At 35.0% G+C, this 18365-nt stretch overlaps 2 protein-coding genes across 3 annotated transcripts; one reads left to right on the forward strand and one right to left on the reverse strand.

The window, feature by feature from the left end:
* Nucleotides 1-5296: 5296 nt before the first annotated feature.
* Nucleotides 5297-9159, reverse strand: LOC121383920. Its single transcript, XM_041514018.1, has 3 exons — nt 8735-9159; nt 7507-7587; nt 5297-6644 (listed from the first exon to the last, which is right to left on the reverse strand). The coding sequence occupies exons 1-3, from the start codon at nt 9157-9159 to the stop codon at nt 5297-5299; spliced, it is 1854 nt and encodes a 617-aa protein (XP_041369952.1).
* A 284-nt stretch (nt 9160-9443) lies between these two features.
* LOC121384526 lies at nt 9444-17308 on the forward strand. Of its 2 annotated transcripts, none has more exons than XM_041514954.1 (7): nt 9444-9613; nt 10223-10285; nt 12391-12903; nt 13564-13673; nt 14658-14750; nt 15911-16154; nt 17065-17308. In XM_041514954.1, the coding sequence occupies exons 1-7, from the start codon at nt 9454-9456 to the stop codon at nt 17181-17183; spliced, it is 1302 nt and encodes a 433-aa protein (XP_041370888.1). In that variant the 5' UTR covers nt 9444-9453; the 3' UTR covers nt 17184-17308. The 2 variants fall into 2 exon arrangements, with proteins under 2 accessions (XP_041370888.1, XP_041370889.1); XM_041514955.1 differs by having other exon boundaries at nt 13567-13673.
* Nucleotides 17309-18365: the final 1057 nt, after the last annotated feature.

An 18365-nucleotide genomic window follows, 5' to 3' on the forward strand; every position in this document is an offset into this window, starting at 1 on the left:
CATTTCAAGTCTTGTAACAGCTCAGAACTTATTGGCAACTTTCTCTGTAAATATGCAACTACTGTCTGGTAAAATTTCTTTATAGCTAACACTGACAATTTCTGCTTATCAGATGTCAAGGTCTTTAGAGTGGTTCTTGTATTTTCTCCAAATTCTACTTTATTGTCAGACAGCTGGTTATCCACTTTTGAGACATCAAGTTTCTCAAGACTGCTACAGGATTTATAGGTTGCAGGCAGACCGGTAGGCCACACAGTGTTAATGGCACCCTATAGGTTGCCGACAGACTGGTAGGCAGCACGGTGTGCAGTGTTAATGGCACTTATAGGTTGCTGACAGACCGGTAGGCCACACAGCCCAAACAGAAATGCATGCTTGCGGCAAGGTTGTTGCAAGGTAGTTACAAGGTAGTACAAGCAATTTAAGCTATTTGCAAGCTAACATTTAGCTCGCGCAAGCTAGTCAGTAATTCTGCAAGCTTCCCGCAAGCATGTTTTCATTATTGCAAGCTTGCTGCATGTTTGCGCAAGCTTGCTGCATGCATATCTTCAACTTGCTAGCTTACCACAAGCTTGTTTTCATTTTGCAAGCTTGCTGCAAGCTTGCTGCATGCATATCTTCAAGTTGCTAGCTTCCCGCAAGCATATTTTACTTTTGCAAGCTTGCTGCAAGCTTCCCCAAATATGTTAGTTTGTGTAGTTGAAACTGAACAGAAAAGAACCTAAGTCCAGATCATTTTTATGGTTATTTTTTGAAAATTCATAACTTCTCACAGGATTGATCAAATTCAATGGGAACAGTGGGAAAACAACCAAACATACATGTAACAGATTTAGATAATATTTACAATTATTTAAAAAAAAAAAAAATATATATATACTCTTCAAAAGAAGAAACGCAAAACCACATTGTCGTAACATTTGGAGAATTGATTTAATTATTGAATGGTGAGTCCGATAATTACCAAATGTTGCAGGATTGTTCACAATTCACTCTAGTCCATTGTGAGTAAGTGATAGGACACACCACCAAGGTGAAGGTCATCTGGAGTCAATACCGGGTGTGGCCTCCGCGTGTGTTGACAACTGCCTGGCACCGCCTGCCCATTGAAGCAACCAGAGTACGGATGACGTCCCGGGGGATGGTGGGCCACTCGGCCTGCAAGGCTGCTGCCAGCTCGGGCAGGGTCTGGGGCTGTGGTTGTCGCTGTCGGAGGCGTCGGTCCAACTCGTCCCATAGATGCTCAATTGGGTTCAAATCCGGTGATATCGATGGCCAAGGAAGGACATTAATGTTGTTGTTCTGTAGGAAAGCCGTTGTGAGACGTGCTGTGTGAGGCCTGGCGTTGTCATGTTGGAACACTGCGTTGGTGTTGGCCATAACTGGAACGATGTGTGGCCGGAGGATCTGGTCAATTTAGCCCTGTGCATTCAGGTTGCCCTGCACGTGGACCAGGTCAGTTCTGCCAGTGTGTGAGATGGCTGCCCACACCATGACACTACCCCCGCCGAATCTGTCCACTTCCTGCACGCAGTTTGCCACATAACGTTCACCACGACGCCTATACACGCGACATCTTCCATCATGACGTCGGAGCAGAAATCGGGACTCGTCACTGAATCACACCTGTCTCCATAGCAGTTGAGGCCATTGTCGATGAATCTGGCACCACTGCAGTCGGAGTCGACGGTGTTGTGGTGTTAAGATGACACCTCGAACTGGACGTCTGGCACGAATTCCTACCTCACGTAGGCGGTTCCGTACGGTCTGGTCGGATATCCTGCGCAAACCTGGTATTGCTGCGGCTGTGGAGGTGGCAGTAGTCAATCGTTCCCGAAGGTGGCGTACCCGGATGTAGCGGTCCTACCCGGGGGTAGTGATCCGTGGTCGACCGGATCTAGGGAGGTCACGTGTTGATCCATGTTGCTGGTAACGGTCCCACAGTCTGGAGATGGTGCTTGGGGACACATGGAATGCCCTGGCAACGGCCGTTCTGGATTCGCCTGCGTCTAGTCGGCCGATGGCATTGTTTCTCTGCGGTTCACTGAGACTGGCATGTCCTGGATTGTCAACTGTCGGCCAGATACAGAGGCCAGGCAAGCGAACACCCTGCACTTTTATACTGTCGGTGTTCATGTTGCACGTGCAGACAACGCACGTGCAGTGGTGACATGGTTTGCACGTGGCTGCGTTTTTGCGAATATTCACATTTTGGAACTTTATTGTACAGTAGCTGCGTTTTATCGAATGTAACCGTGGGAATGTGTTTGGGACATGCAATGACCTTATATTCACAAAGCATGAACCGGTAGGAAACATAAAATCTGAGTTATAACCCATGTGTACCCTTTTGCGTTTCTTTTTTTGAAGAGTATATATACATAGAGAGAGATAGATAGAGATATATAGATAGAGATATATAGATAGAGATAGAGATATATAGATAGAGATATATAGATAGAGATATATAGATATATAGATATATATTATTTACCAGTGTTTTTCGGTATTGTCAATATCATATATTAGGAATAAAAATTGCATTATGCGAGCCTCTGGCAGTAAGATTCACTATAATACTCTAAGTGTGTAAATGCCAATTTTATATTTACAAGTCAAGACAAACTGCGAAAATAAAATGCATGATCGAACTCTACCTACCAAACAATCATCATTAATAGATTATTGGTAATCTGATATTAGGACCACCCAAACTGCTGAGGGTCTAGACTGGCATGCAATGTTTTTTGAGAGTTTGGGTATACATGACATTGTATATACCTTTCTTATAAGCCATAATGAAAGCACCGGCAAATAATAAGCGAGCATTATATATATATATATAATTAGTACAAACTGTGTTAATAATATATATAACTATAACATGCACATGCATCAAGAAAAATAAAGCCTTCAATATGATTAGACAGCATATATAGTTTATTTGTAAGATCATTCATTGACATTGAAAACATGTTTCTAGTTTTGTCAGATAAGCATCTGTACAATAAAATACATAAAATTCTAAAATCTAATCACCCCAAAAAAGAAGACATATATTTGTTGTTCAGATAATACTGTGTTAAAAAAATAGTTTAGGGTAAGTCTCCAGATTCTGTGGGCATGTCTGCAGATAAATAGAATAATGTAACTATATTTCTATATTAAACTGTTTCTACTGTAAAATGTTGTGTAGCATCACTCTGTGTAAGTAAAATATTGTAAAAATAAATTAATTAATGGTTGACTAGTGTATTTTATGTGGATGCTGTCAAAATACAAATGTGACACTCGGGTAACTCACACTATGTATTCTCATATGGCAGCCATTATTTTGAATAAGCTATATCACTAAACATGCTAGTGTCTTGATGTCTGTTGTGTGATTTTGTTTTTCAAATCCGATTATGTCCAAAATATTATGACAATTTTCGCCAAAAAAGGGGCCATGTCGCCGACTATAGATTAGAGCCTGCATACTTTTTGGTCAACTGTAATGTAAACATAACTGAATCATGTGACTCATACATTTCAGGCGTATCTGTTAAAATAAATTTGTATTGGAGAATTGCACATTATTTGTAGCAGAACTAAAATTATGGTTTAGTATTACAAACTTGAGAAAAAAAAATCATCCCCTCTATAGTCTGTATTGATTCACCAGTCGTTTTGAATGTTACACTAATTAAACTACATTATATTGCATAATTATAATTTTTACAATAGGTTCTGTTTAAACATTAACAAAATGAATGTAAATGTGATAGCCCTTATGACTAGACAGGTTCAATGCCTGAAGTACTGTAAATCAAGAAATGTGAATGACCATAAAACGTTTAGCAAATTTAGCGAGACCATATAAGATGCTGATATTTAAAGACATGTAATAGATAGACTGTTTCAAAAACTTTTGTGCGATTGTTTTTTTCCAGTGTTTAACTGAACAGACAATGGTTACATAAATGCTATTGATTTTAGAAACAGTTACCTAACATACACATTACTGCAATTTTCTATTAAATTTAAGTTGTCCGCATAACAACATCAAAATTGATCAAAAGAATTGGTTCAACTGGTCCCACAACTTAATACAAAAAATATAAAAACTTATTTGATATGACAACCAAACTAAAGTTTTATATCGATAACATTTTATGTTACAGTATCGCTCCGACTTGTAACTGAATCCCATGACCTTGGGATTAATTGCCCTTAGTCACTCTCTTGCACATTGGGTCTTGGAATCACAAACACCCTCTCCAAATCATTCATGAAATCAATGAAAATACACAAGTCTAATAAATCTGTTTAAAGGAACTGCATCATATTCATTGTTAAAACACCAGAAGAAATGTATTCCATATTTGCCTTTACTAAAGTAGCTTCATTTTGTTGTAAAATATTCTGTTTGTCAATTTGTATTTTGCGAACAACTGCTACATACATATTTTGACATTCACAAGTCCTCTCACACAAACAAATTGGGTAGCATTTCGCAAAGAACATAATCTGTCCAAAACATCCTATGTTGTCACAGCCATTGTACTTCACAGTAAAAGAATTGCGTTTTGTCACTTTGTAATAACTAGAATGGTAAACACATCCAGAAATCATCACTCTGTAAAACACAAAAATATCTAAAAGAGGCACACCACAGTATTCAACAATAACATTTCTAAAAATGTTAAGAATATTTTCTTTGCATAATCTGCCAATTATATGGATGTGACTAGATATTGTTTCAGTAATTTTTCTGTTATTGTGATTAGTTTTAACTAGTTTTTTGAAAAAATTGCCCTGCAGAGCTTTCAGGGTCACTTTCCATAGATTCACCTAGTTTTGGAAGCCTCTCTTTAATGAAGTAACAGCATTAGATATCTGTACAATAGCACTTTGTGTTCCATGAAACAGTTTCAACAGTTTACCATTCATACTTTCAAATGAAAAGCATGAATAGATCCATAGTGGTCCAAGCTGTTTAACACCATCTGTAAGATGCAACAACTGGTGAAGATTAGCAGACATATGATTTTCTCCATAAAGAGCACTGAACATACAACAAAACTTGATCAACAATTCATCGCAATGTTGTAGATCAGATTGTGATATTGACTGTAGATTTAGAATGTAAACTGCTTCAACTAGTAATAAATAGTGATCAAAGTAATCTGGTTCAAGGATGCCATGTAGTACAGGTGCTGAGTAATAAAATAGCCATGATCTACATTCAGATGCTTTCCAATATTTTGAGTGTTCATGAATGTTTCTTGGATGCCTTGAAATGAAGTATGGTGGTTTAATGGAAGTTAGTCTTTTGTCTGCAACATGTACAAATTTTGATGAGGAAAATGGTTTTGTTGGAAAACTGTGGATCAAACCATAATGTTAACAACCTGCGAACTAGTCCCAGTAATACAGTATGCATGTAATCAATTGCTGTACCACGTACTGAATCAAAGGTAATATCAGTTAACCAGGATGGCCCTTTAATGCCATATATAATTGTTTTTGTCTTCAAAGCTTGTTCTCCATGACCAATGAACTGGTCATGACTTCTTAGTGGACCATCCACATTACCTTCATGGAAAGGAAATATCTGTGTATGTCCATTACCAGTTTGAACAACCTCACCTGGTTGCATGCATCTAGGACATCCATATTTTCCATTAAACTGAGTCATATTTAACATCATACACTTAGCTGGCAAGTCACAAGTTCCACATAATAAAACTGCTTTGTTGACAAATGTTTTATCACAATGGCTACAATCAACCTCTACACCTTTATTTTTCCAGGCTGCAAGTGTTTCATGAAATGGTTTCAAAAAGGTTGCCATAGATGGCTTTGATCTTCCATACCATAAGCCTGCAAATAACAAATTTTCAGGTTTAACTCTTTCTTTGTAAGGGAGTTCATTGATTGAAAGATACAAAGGCCATAGACTTATTTTTGAGGACTTAAAAAGTGGAACTCCATCAGTATACCACATCAGAGAGATATTATTTTTACTATGAAAATGTGTCCTAGAAAATTCCTTATAGAGTTGCCCATCAAAAATATCTTCTATATTTTCTTCCTGTGTTTTATTTCTGTGAAACCGGTGTAAAATTTGATCATGGAATGTTTTTCGTTTAAAAAGTTCCTTGATTTGGTCTTCTACTGGTATTTCAACAAAAAAAGAGGTACTGTCATCAACAGTTAGGTTACAAACTGGACAAGCTTCATCACTGTGAGATAAAAGATATTCACATTTTTTACAGTACTTGTGGAACGTGAGACATGTTTTTAGTTCACAAAAGTATTTACGAAACTTGTACAAAGAAGAATGAACTGAAAGTGCTTTCAAACAGTGTAATGATACAAGTTTTAGTAGATCTGCGAGGCATTCACCAGTCAAGCAATGTTTAAAAACAAATGACAAGATTAATAAAGCACTCTGTCCAACAGTGATAGAAGCACCATCATATATTAGGCTGTCATCCATCTCGGAGTCATCCTGTCTCTTATACATTTCTTCATCAGTTGTAGGTTCATTTAGGTTTTGGTCTTCGCAGTCATACCAAAGTAAATGTTCACTATCAGCTCCATCATACCAATTAATGCCGCCGTCATCAGTGTTTTCAACTTGTTCATTTGGACACCACCTATTAGAAGACAATAATTTTTGTATTCCACTTTAACATAAATATATATATATATATATATATATATATATATAATATAAGCATGTGTGTGTGTGTGTATATGTATATATATATATATATATATATATATATATATATATATATATATATATATGTGTGTGTGTGTGTGTGTGTATATATATATAATATAAGCATGTGTGTGTGTGTATATGTATATATATATATATATATATATATATATATATATATATATATATATATATATGTGTGTGTGTGTGTGTGTATATATATATATGCATGTACAAATAACAAATAAATGTAAAAAAAAAAATATCAGGTGTTTTCATATCATTGTCAATAACTTGTGCTCTTTCATTTCATCAGTACTATTATTATAATTTACAATCCAACAGAAATTATATCTAACATTTGTATCTATAGACTTGTCTCAAAGTAAAATGGCTGTATATGTTTATGATGACCATGGTATGAAATGTTGATCAGATGACATGCTCTACACCTACAAAATAGGGATTTGGTTCTGCATGTGTTTTAATAATTTATCTGACATGTGAATATGATTTTAAAGTTAGGTTTTTTTTTAACGACACCACTAGAGCACATTGATTTATTAATCATCGGCTATTGGATATGAAATGTTTTAGTCACCAAATGAAAAACATTGTTGCATATGCAACAAAGTTAGTCGCAATGTAGAGAGCTGCATATAGACTAGATATAGCCACCCACAGGGGTCGACCCTAGACTGACTGTGCATCAAGCGTGCACTTTAATTACTACTGGGCTACATCCCGCCCCTGTGATTATGAGGACATATAAATAATTTAATTTCAAATCTTACCAATCAACCTCAGTAGCTGGCTGACAAGTTGCATCATCCATAAAACTGTCTTCCTGGTCTTCTGCAGCTACATGCATGATGCTATCAATAAAAATAACAGTATATTGTATATACATGTATGTACACATATACATGTAATGGAATATTACACGTATATTTACATGACGAATTCATTTTCAAAACGTGATGTACAGGGGCTCATGTACAGGTATGCCAAGTTCCAATGTTTCGATTGATTATAGTGATTTTGCAACAAAATGACTTCAATGAATATATATATTAATAATAATTATATACTATTTTTGGAAATGGAACTTTTCACATGTATAATATATATTCTGGGTCATTTTGCCCTAAAACTATTTCAAACCCTGCATTGTTTCGCCATTATAGTCTTATTAACGCAGTGTTGTTTCACCATAAATCTCATTTGTATAGAGTTGTTTCCCCCCCCCCCCCCCTCCTAAATATATTTATTATAGTTTTGAAGTATTTTTTTCTTCTGTTTATTTATTATTAATTACCAAAGATTAGGTAATTTTCTGCCTTTGGATATCAATGCCTTATCAGCTGTTTATGCTTTCTGTCAGCTGAATGAAATCAACATACCGTACTCAGCGTTTGAACCTCAGCTAAGTATATATAGTACAGTATAATAAGAAACCATAGCACATCAATAGTATACAGTGTGACTGTTCGTTAATTAATTATTAATGTGAATATATTGCCTGTATATTATATTGGAAATACACAACAGTATAATATGATTTTTATCTGTAAATATGTACACACAATATATAATGTTTGAAATAAAAAAATCAATGGATATAGGATAAATCAGCGAATAAATGTACTTTAATAACAAAATAAAAACTCTCAGGGCTAGCTCTGGGTTAGCAGAAAATTTCGCCAAATTATCCTACTAAACTTCAAAAATGGCAGAAACTCAGTTATTTTCTAACAAAATATAATTTATTTCATGAAATTATTTCGCAAAATTAAAATGAAATTTGCCAATTGTATTTCAAATTTGCAATTGGCGAATTTGGTAAGTGCCAGAGCTAGCTCTGGGTGTTACATGACTACTAATTTTGTCCAAGGCAGTTTCATCAGAATCATCCTACTGTAACTATGGAGTCTATTCAAGTGCTGCTTTGATGGTAAACCTTTAAAAGTAGACAAAAGACAAAAAACTCAATAAAATTTTAAATACATTACATGTACATACCTATTTGAGAAAACTGCAGGGCCAATACTTGTTGATGAACCATGGGTAGTATTTGATTCGATTCCCACTGCAAGTGTGCAAGATTGATCAGTGTTGTCAGACCGTTGAATGTTCTGAACTGTATTTGTCTTCGCTCTTTTCAATCTCCATTTGCTTGTTTTCGGTACAGAAATCCATGGGTCTTCCTGGTTAACATATGCATTATATCTCTTCTTGGTTGTAAATTGTTTTGTTGGTTCATTACAATCAGGACCAGGATTTTTTTCTACGTCACCACTTATTATTAAGAGAGCCATAATCACCATTAAAATTCGTATGGTTCGAAGCACCGGAATGCAAATCGTTTTCATTCTTGATGCCAGAATACGCGATCTCGGTTGAAAAGATCCTACTTTCATCCTCCACTGTTGTATTCCAATGCCCATATTATTAATTAACAGCCTTGTGGTCTCTGTTCTATACAGCTAGTTATTTTGTTAAGTGAGCCAATTTGAGCGTACTAGCACTTTTTTTTTCTGTGGCACCAAACCGGAAATGCACAAATGAAAAGTTCCCACTGCATCCCAGATAAAACGAAGCAGTTGATTGGATGTTTTTATTTTATTTTTCAAAACGACATCACAATTGGCTGACAACGCTTTGGCAATATTTGCGTGCGTAATACTAATTGGACTGTAGATCGAGACGCCATTTGCCTAGTTGTTTAATTGCTATTCATTATGTACGTTCTTTTGCAATGGTTAGTGGATGGACTTCACAGTGTTATTAACTACAAATCGATTTTGAGTCCAAGAAAAGAATTTGAAGATTATCAAATTGAGGAAATCGTGAAGGCCAACTTTTCAGGAACTCCATACTCGGCAAGGGTAATTGCTAAAGGTTCGTGGGTTTTCGTTTTTGTGAGGGTTTTTTTATTTTATTATTATTATTATTTTTTTTTTTATATAAGCAGAAAGTATTTTTTTTTAAATATAAATTGTCTTTGTGCATTTAACTATTTTATAACCATAAAAAGAAATCCTCTAAACTAGAACTAAATATACGATCACCGGACGCCATTTTGTTTTCTCTTGTTTCTTAAAAAGGAAACAAAAGGAAGGCTAGTTGTTTATTGCATATATATATATATATTATTACGTTTACAATATGTTTATTTACTGCGATAACATAAGAAAAGGTCCAAGGTCCATAAAGAGTTTGACTATGTCCAAATTAATACTGGAATTTGAACTGGGTCAACTGAAGCCATAAAAAAAAAACCCCACCAAAATTGAGCTTTGTACTGGTAATTGGTCTTAAAAAGCTTAGCAATTGGTCTTACATTATTGTAACAGTATAGATATATAGTTACCTGTAAACAAATAATGAGCCAATATTTTTGTTACAACAAATTCATATTTTATTATTAATACATATTTATTAGGCTTGTTTTAATAAATGTATTTCAAATACTTTGTCTGGCTTACTACATATATTATTTTGTTTTAGGAACGAAAGAAGATTTGAAGGACAAAATGGCTTTAACTGCATCCAGCTCCACATCAATGAAAGGTATGTAGTCTTATTGTGTATGTACAGGCTTTTTGCCAGAGGGCACAAAAGGTAACATTACATACCCTAAAATTTTCAAATTAGTGGATATAATTTTTATAATATTCCAATAGATCATGATAAGAGAAAGGCAATAGTTCCTTGTTTCATTCCGTCGTTGTCCCCCCCCCCCCCCCCCCCCCCCATTTATAAAAAATATATATGGTTAGTGTTTCTGCCAAAGATTTTTTTTTAGTATATAACCGGGTATGGTAGTACTCTGACTGTAAGAGAGCTAGACGAACATATGACATAAACACGCTCTCATTACAGTCGGAGACCAACCTATGTATTTTTTTGGCAATTCTCGACAACTAAAAAGTTGGCAAAGATTACCACAACAAAACTATGTTTGACGTCAAATACCTTTACATCGATCATTTTTGAGTTAACTGATTAAAAAAAATCCACATATTAATCACCAATACACTACAGAAAGAAATCCGACAGCACCCACATTCAGCTACGCTTCGTGACACTCCGTCGCAAGAATTACAAAGCTCGGTGACCTCAAAAGGTTAACTTTAAAAAAAAACATCTGCAAAAATATTTGGGTTCATCATTATCTGATAGGCAAAAAAGTGTCAGCAATGTATATTAATATAAACTGTTGATGGTTGACATTAGCAAAAATCTCAACGACACAATTTGTTTGAATTCCCCCAACCCAAGTTTTATCTTCAACATGCTTTTTTTTTTTAAAGCTCATTATGTGATGTTAGTATTTTTCAACTTTTGTGACACTTTTGGATTTCTGTTTACATTAAAATCGTTTTCAACATTTGTAAAATTAGAGACAATTCAATATTATGTCTCTATAAAATAAATAAAATAGCTGATAATTTAGCCGTCCCCAGCGGTATGTGCACATTTTTTAAAAACTTTTGGCTCGACTCTATACTGAACATTTTAGTTTAGACTGGTTGCAAGTTACAACTGTTGTTTACTGGTTTGTAGGATGCTGTGCATTAAGTATCTAAGAATCAGTTTAAAACATTTAATGGAATACCATTCGGTCTATTGGAATACTAGTAGTAAGTCTGTGTGAATGAAACTTCCTGTAATCGTGAAGTTTGCAATTTTAATTTCTGAAAGGCTACAGGTCACGACATAACTGATTTGCGGTTCGCGTGAATTTAATTTTGCGTAACCCACAAGCGAACAGAACAGCTTTTTCTTCAGCTACATTTTTCTGCAGAACAAATCCTCGCGCTACTAAGACCTTTCTCATGCACTTGCCGGTAATTCCAGCTAGTACGCAGTAATGCATAGATTGGAATATAAATAATTGTTTGTTACGTAATGTTGTACAGGGCGACGTAGCAGTCAGGTAAACTAGTGGTACATTAATAACTGAAGGGATAGTACATTTTTAGACAGCATAGTGGGTTTTTTAAATTCACTATTCCTATGGGATAGTGGTAAAAAACCAAAATTCAACCCCTGCCTGTATCTGCCAAGGAATAAACATAACATTTTAGCAGCACATTGTATTTGAACAATTCTTTGACACAATGTTTATTGTATGTGTACAACAGTTTAGATTCACAAAATGGAACATTTGGTATAAATACAATATTCTTTAAATTGGTGGATTATCAATAATTCACTGTTTGGTCAAAACAGAATTAATTGACAATAGTATTTTTGTATCTACATACATCCATGTTAAATATTCGAACATGCTCCCCTGAACATCCAGTTTCTTTGTTTTCGATTCTTGATGGTGAGAGCAAAAATATTCTTTGAAATTCAAATAATTTCATTACAACCCATAAAACAAGTAAATTGGCAATAAAAGTACTTTAAGCTATAATAAAAACTTAGTTTAACAGATTATTTTGAAATTTCCACACCTTTGGACCAAATATTATGGAATGGCCCAACCCTGTTAATTATTTCTCAGATTTGTAACTTTCATTTGTATTCTTTTTGTGCTGAAGTGTTGTTAAAACAGTTCATTATACGGTGCTTTCAACTGGAACAAGTCAAAAACTAATTTAGTATTTTCAGGGTGTTAATTGAATATTTACAAATATTTATGATCAGATTATTTTTTATTGCAGAAAGTTCAAGTTCACTTGATGCAACCAAACCAGCAACATCCCGAAAAAGACAGGCACTTGACAAAGAACCGGAGAAGATTTCCAAGATTAAAAAAAATGACTCTGCTGAAGATAAATTAAACAAAGAAAAAAAGGAGGCAAGACAGAAAAAATTGGATGTGGACAAGAGAAAAAATGATGCTGCTATACTTCTTGCTGACTCAATTATTTCAAAACGTAGAGAAATGCCAGCTCTTTTTTCTTTAGACCATGAAAATCCAGCTGATTCATACCTGCCACAGCATGACAATGATACAAACTACAGTGTGTTTCCTCCTCTGATCAGTCAGAGCTACCAGTTGTTGTTAGATGGTACCATGGAAGATGAAAGGCCTCCAGAGTGCTGCATCATAGAATCGCTTCAGACCCCCCTTGACAGAATACAACAACTACAAGATGAATTGGAAACAGTAAAACAGGAACGGGATATGTTGAGGAGAGAGGTTCAAATTTTGAAACAAGCTGGTGCACCAGGTGAATTTCAAATTATTTTATGGTCAGTATTAGGTATAACTTGTGGCATGATATGACTTAATGCAGAATTGTGGTCAATTGTTATTGTTTTTCAACCCATGAGAATTTAAAATTTGTGTAACCCATATCAGAAGAGTGATATTTCTCTTCCCCCCCCCCCCCCTCCCCATTTTGTTTAGTAAAGATATACATTTTGTTGTTAAATAAGAAAAATGAAGAAAATTTACTATGTTGCAATTCAGACAATGGGTTTTTGGTGTTATCTTCCTTAACATGGAAGAGACAAGAATACCATTACAATATTTAAAGTAGCTTTACTTTATTTTTCTCAGTGTGTTTCATTTGGGACAGATGTAGAAATTAATTTTTCTGCATGTTTAATAAAAAGTTTTTACCATTACTTATTAAATATATCAAGTTCAAGTGTGAGTCTCGTTAAAATGATTCCCATGTTTATTACCCTATCCTGTATAAGTTGCATTTACAAATTTAGATTCAGTGAAGCAACATGTTTTAAAGTTATTTTATTGTTTACTATTACCATAAAATTGACTATTTAAAACAAAAAATTCAAATATGTTTGGGTTGGTGTTGCCATGAACATGTCATACTGTTGCACTGCTGATGTTTAGTTCATAAATATTTTGTCTTATATTTTAGCAGACTTGAATGCAACCCCAACAAAAATTTCTTTCCTAAAAGATCTGACAAGACATCTAGAGAGTAAGAATGGATTGGAATCGTTGCCTACCTTACATCATGTGACACCGGTAAGGTTAACATGTGAAATAAATTATTTCCATTAACACATTAAATTTCAACACAATTACATCTTTCCAGGGAACATTTTGTTTTCAAAATCTTAGCAATATTTCTAGTCAGTTAACTACTGTTTAATGTTTTAAAATTGTGTAGTGATCTCTGAAACAAAATCATCGGCCTCGTGTATAAGCTAAAGTCATCTTTTGTCCAATTATACATTGTATTGATTTCAATAATACTGTTGACAAATAGACTTTTCTTTTTCATTATATTTTCTTCCCCTTTAATTATTACAGACACAGTAATAATTATCGCAATGCTATACTTAATGTCTTCCATGCTGTGCAAAACTAATTTAGCACTGATAAATCATAACAAGAAAATAAACAATTCAAGCTGTAACAACATATCACTGCACATAAGTAATTTAATAATTCACTGGACAGCAAATAAACTCATTACGGCATGTTTAATCCTTGTTTCCCGACTCGGAAAGAAACAATTCTGTTACTTGTCCATGTCTGTTGTATACACAAAATTGTGTGATCCAATCAAATAAGAGCTTACAAAATAATATAGACAGAGGTGTCAAATAAAGATGGCGGAGCACATTTTTACCATTGAAATGTCAATAAAATGAGTAATTTTTATTATTATTTAATGCATTAAAGAACAAAAAACTACATAATACTGCGTGATGCAGTGTTTTATTTATACTGTGCACAAATTATTGTTAGAGAATCTGGGTCGGGAGTGTTTTCGATCGGAATTTTATGAATCAATTTGTTGCCTCGGTGTATACGCTGACTCCCTTCTTTTGGAAAGTCTTAAAGTCAGCTAATACATGGCAATATACGGTAGATAATGTTTTTTCTCTCAAAAAGTTCCATTGTTTACATTTAAATTGTTTGTAGCTTGTAACCAGTGTGTATGAAATCTTATAAATGTACCGTAATAATGTATTTTCATTTGAATTTTTCTTGAATTTTTAGAAACTCCCAAGAAAGAACCTGATGACAAACACCAATTATCAGAATATTTCTGATAAAGAAATGAACAATTTGGCTTTATCATCGCCAACAAGTGTAAGTTGTTGCTATTTAGTTTATGAACTTACTGCTATTGTAACATGTTACTGACCATAGCACAGACATCAAAATAAGTTGAGAATGGCCGTTGAGAATGGCCGTTCAGGTTACCACATGTCAAGAAAGTCTAGAATGGTATTTTATTCTGCACAAAATGTTATTAAAGAAGAGTACACCACTTTACACTTCGATCAATTGAATGTTATTTGGATATACATTAGAGCTGTTGTGATACTGTATGTGTCCCGATACTTGGGTCACGATCTTTAGCCTTTCATATCTTTTCATATCAATCATCGATAATGAGACATGCTGTATTACAGGATAGTTCTATTGTCACCTGACAAAATGAAATTGAACTGTTTCGAAATACAAATGGGAAGTCTTCAGAAAAATAAACAACATGCTTGTTCAATGCAGTTAATTGCAGATTTTTCTTGTTAACGTGTTTAGGTTTCAATGCAGACCACTGGGCAGTTACAACATCCCCTGCTGTACTGAAAACCAAAAATGATTAATCGATGTATAGTGTGGTGGCCCTCATATCGCAATACAATACTGTATCGTTGCTGCTCTAATATAGTATTTATAATGGAAATATAAATTTGTGATAACCTAAAGGTTACCATGTCTGTATTTTGTGGTAACCTGTATATTGGTTACATAGCCCATCACTCATTTCGATGCCTTTAGCATCCTTGTACATAATACCAATGAATGTATTCACAAGATTCATACAGGCGAATAGTAAAATATCACAATTATGTTGATGCTAGAACAATCTTCAAACAGGTCGTGAAAATAACTTTAAAAACACAAGTATATGAACGTTGATTCAATGTATTACTTGTTGGCCCAATGTTTGTAGGAGCTCAGACTTGGATTTTACTGCATCAGACACTGATGTTTTAACAAAGAAATTATTTTAATATGTCATTTAAGTCTTAAAAAAAGGCTGGTCCGAACAATCTTAGTAGTGATGGCAATGTTAGGACTTTAAAATACTGGTTTATTTGCAATGTTGCAAAAATAAGGTAGTTTTATTCAGAGAACACTGGAGCAAATATGTCCCTTACTGGTTACTAGTGTGTGTGTGTGTGTGTGTGTGTGTCCCTTCTGGTGTATATTTATATTTAATACTGTTTTTATCATTGCAGGACACTGGTGCCAAAAAATTCAGACTACTATCTGATCACCAGATTTTTGTCACCAGTCAGCAAATGAGTTTGATTAAACAATTAGGGATCAACCCTAGGAAACTGATGAATGTGTTGCTGGACATGCTGTTCAGCAAAGATATTTTGGCCATATCTTCTGCCAAAGGTTCAAGAAGAGCGGTCAACAAGGCCAGTGGCATGGACAGCCGACAGTTGGATGTGGATATAATTGCTGCAATTAAAGGTACACATATACTTTTCTATCAGTGTTTTGTGGTCAATGTGTCACTCAATTGAATTATTTTCTATAACAAGAAAAGCTAGTTTTGAAGCATACTAGTATTTAACTGATGCAGGAAGTATTGTGTATATTTCTGTGAATACATAGACATGTACTGCATTGTTTTGTCTGACACATTCAGGGTCAATTGAACGGTCAATTGGTTACGTGGTGAACAGTTACATTCTCAAATTAAAAGTACCATATATCAGTACTAACAGTGAGAATCAGTTTGTTTTTAAATACATTTGAACCACCAATGTAGCAATAGTTTAAATGTGTTATGATTAGTTAGGTGCAACTCAGGTTACTTCACCTAAGTATAAAACTCGTGACCATAGATTTTTAAATGATGTACCCTGCACATGTTGGTACAAAATACGCTTTATTCTAATATGTAGAAAAAATATCCAAATTGATATATACTACACAACTAATATTTTACGAAAAATGTTTGTGCAATTATTATTTTTTATTTGATTAGATCAAAATGATAGTCAAACAATAACACTTAGCATGCACATTACTGCAATATTTTTCTAAATTTAAGTTGTCTGTAAGCTGCATAATGTCAGAATTGGTCACAAATGCTATTAAAATTGTGGCTGATCATGCTTAAAATTAACTTGCCTTGTTTTTTTTATTTATTGTTTTTTGCTAAAAGTTTTTTATTATGACACTTGATTTTAGGATAGCTAAAACTTTATGAATTACTTAAATAGGTATATATTCATCAGTTTACTATGTCATAACTTGTTATCCTGGAGGGTGTATAAATGAGTATAATTATTCACATGAACAAGGTTACACAATAAATGTCTCTTCTTCATTTGCAGAAACAAAATATTGTGATTTTCTTTTCTTTTCTTTTTAGAGTACACCCTTCGGGAGTTCAAAAAGGATGGAAAAGCCTGCATGTGTGAATCAGATATGAATAACCTGATCAACACGAAATGTGCTAGTGCGAGGAGAAATTTAAAAAAAATGACATGATGACATTGAGATGAAAGCAGTGTGTTAAATTGATATAAAGTGCTAAAGAAATTTTGTGCTATAAAAATATAAAATGTCTTTAATATATGATAAATATTTACAGTTTAAAAAATGTTTTTTTTATTTCATTTCATATTGGGTAAAACGCATACAGCAAGGTTGTAAAAAAGTTCCAAATACTAGCTTAAACTGAATAAGCTTGCGGGAAGCTCGTCGCAAGCTTGCGGCAAGGTTGTAAAAAGGTTCCAAATACTAGCTTAAACTGAATAAGCTGAATTATACAAGATGGAAGATGGCTGCCACTGATGCAAGCTTGTAGGTAGATCGTCGCAAGCTTGCAGGAAGCTCGTTGCAAGCGTGCGGGTAGCTCGTCGCAAGCTTGCGGGAAGCTCGTCGCAAGCATGCGGGAAGCTCGTAGCAAGCTTGCAGCAAGGTTGTAAAGAGGTTCCAAATACTAGCTTAAACTGAACAAGCTTGCGGGAAGCTCGTCGGAAGCTTGCGGCAAGGTTGTAAAAAGGTTCCAAATACTAGCTTAAACTGAATAAGCTTGCGGGAAGCTCGTCGCAAGCTTGCGGCAAGGTTGCAACAAGCTTCCTGCAAGCTCGTCGCAAGCTTGCAATAAGCTTGCAAATATACTAGCTTAAACTGAATAAGCTTGCAGGAAGCTCGTCACAAGCATGCAACAAGCTTGTGGCAAGGTTGCAAGAAGCTCGTCGCAAGGTTGCAACAAGCTTGTCGCAAGGTTGCAAGAAGCTCGTCGCAAGCTTGCGGCAAGGTTGTAAAAAGGTTCCAAATACTAGCTCGAAACACGGTAGTTACTACCTTGCTGCAAGGTTGTTACCAGCTATTTATTAAGCTTGCAATTTTTGTTTGGGAGTGTCCAGTGTTAATGGCACTTATAGGTTGCTGACAGACCGGTAGGCCGCACAGTGTCCAGTGTTAATGGCACTTATAGGTTGCTGACAGACCGGTAGGCCACACAGTGTCCAGTGTTAATGGCACTTATAGGTTGCTGACAGACCGGTAGGCCACACAGTGTCCAGTGTTAATGACACCCTATAGGTTGCTGACAGACCGGTAGGCCACACAGTGTCCAGTGTTAATGGCACTTATAGGTTGCTGACAGACCGGTAGGCCACACAGTGTCCAGTGTTAATGGCACTTATAGGTTGCTGACAGACC

This window comes from Gigantopelta aegis, chromosome 10 (assembly GCF_016097555.1).
Source record: "Gigantopelta aegis isolate Gae_Host chromosome 10, Gae_host_genome, whole genome shotgun sequence".
Taxonomy (NCBI): Eukaryota; Metazoa; Mollusca; class Gastropoda; order Neomphalida; family Peltospiridae; genus Gigantopelta; species Gigantopelta aegis.

Excerpts from the sequence above, each read along its gene's own strand:
- LOC121384526 (XM_041514954.1), top strand. The coding sequence starts at position 9,454 with ATGTACGTTCTTTTGCAATGGTTAGTGGATGGACTTCACAGTGTTATT. Across the intron at positions 12,904-13,563 it reads GAAACAAGCTGGTGCACCAG|CAGACTTGAATGCAACCCCA; the intron begins GTGAATTTCAAA and ends CTTATATTTTAG. Across the intron at positions 13,674-14,657 it reads CCTTACATCATGTGACACCG|AAACTCCCAAGAAAGAACCT; the intron begins GTAAGGTTAACA and ends TTGAATTTTTAG.
- LOC121383920 (XM_041514018.1), bottom strand. The coding sequence starts at position 9,159 with ATGGGCATTGGAATACAACAGTGGAGGATGAAAGTAGGATCTTTTCAA. Across the intron at positions 7,588-8,734 it reads CCTGCAGTTTTCTCAAATAG|CATCATGCATGTAGCTGCAG; the intron begins GTATGTACATGT and ends TTTTATTGATAG. Across the intron at positions 6,645-7,506 it reads CCAGCTACTGAGGTTGATTG|GTGGTGTCCAAATGAACAAG; the intron begins GTAAGATTTGAA and ends GTCTTCTAATAG.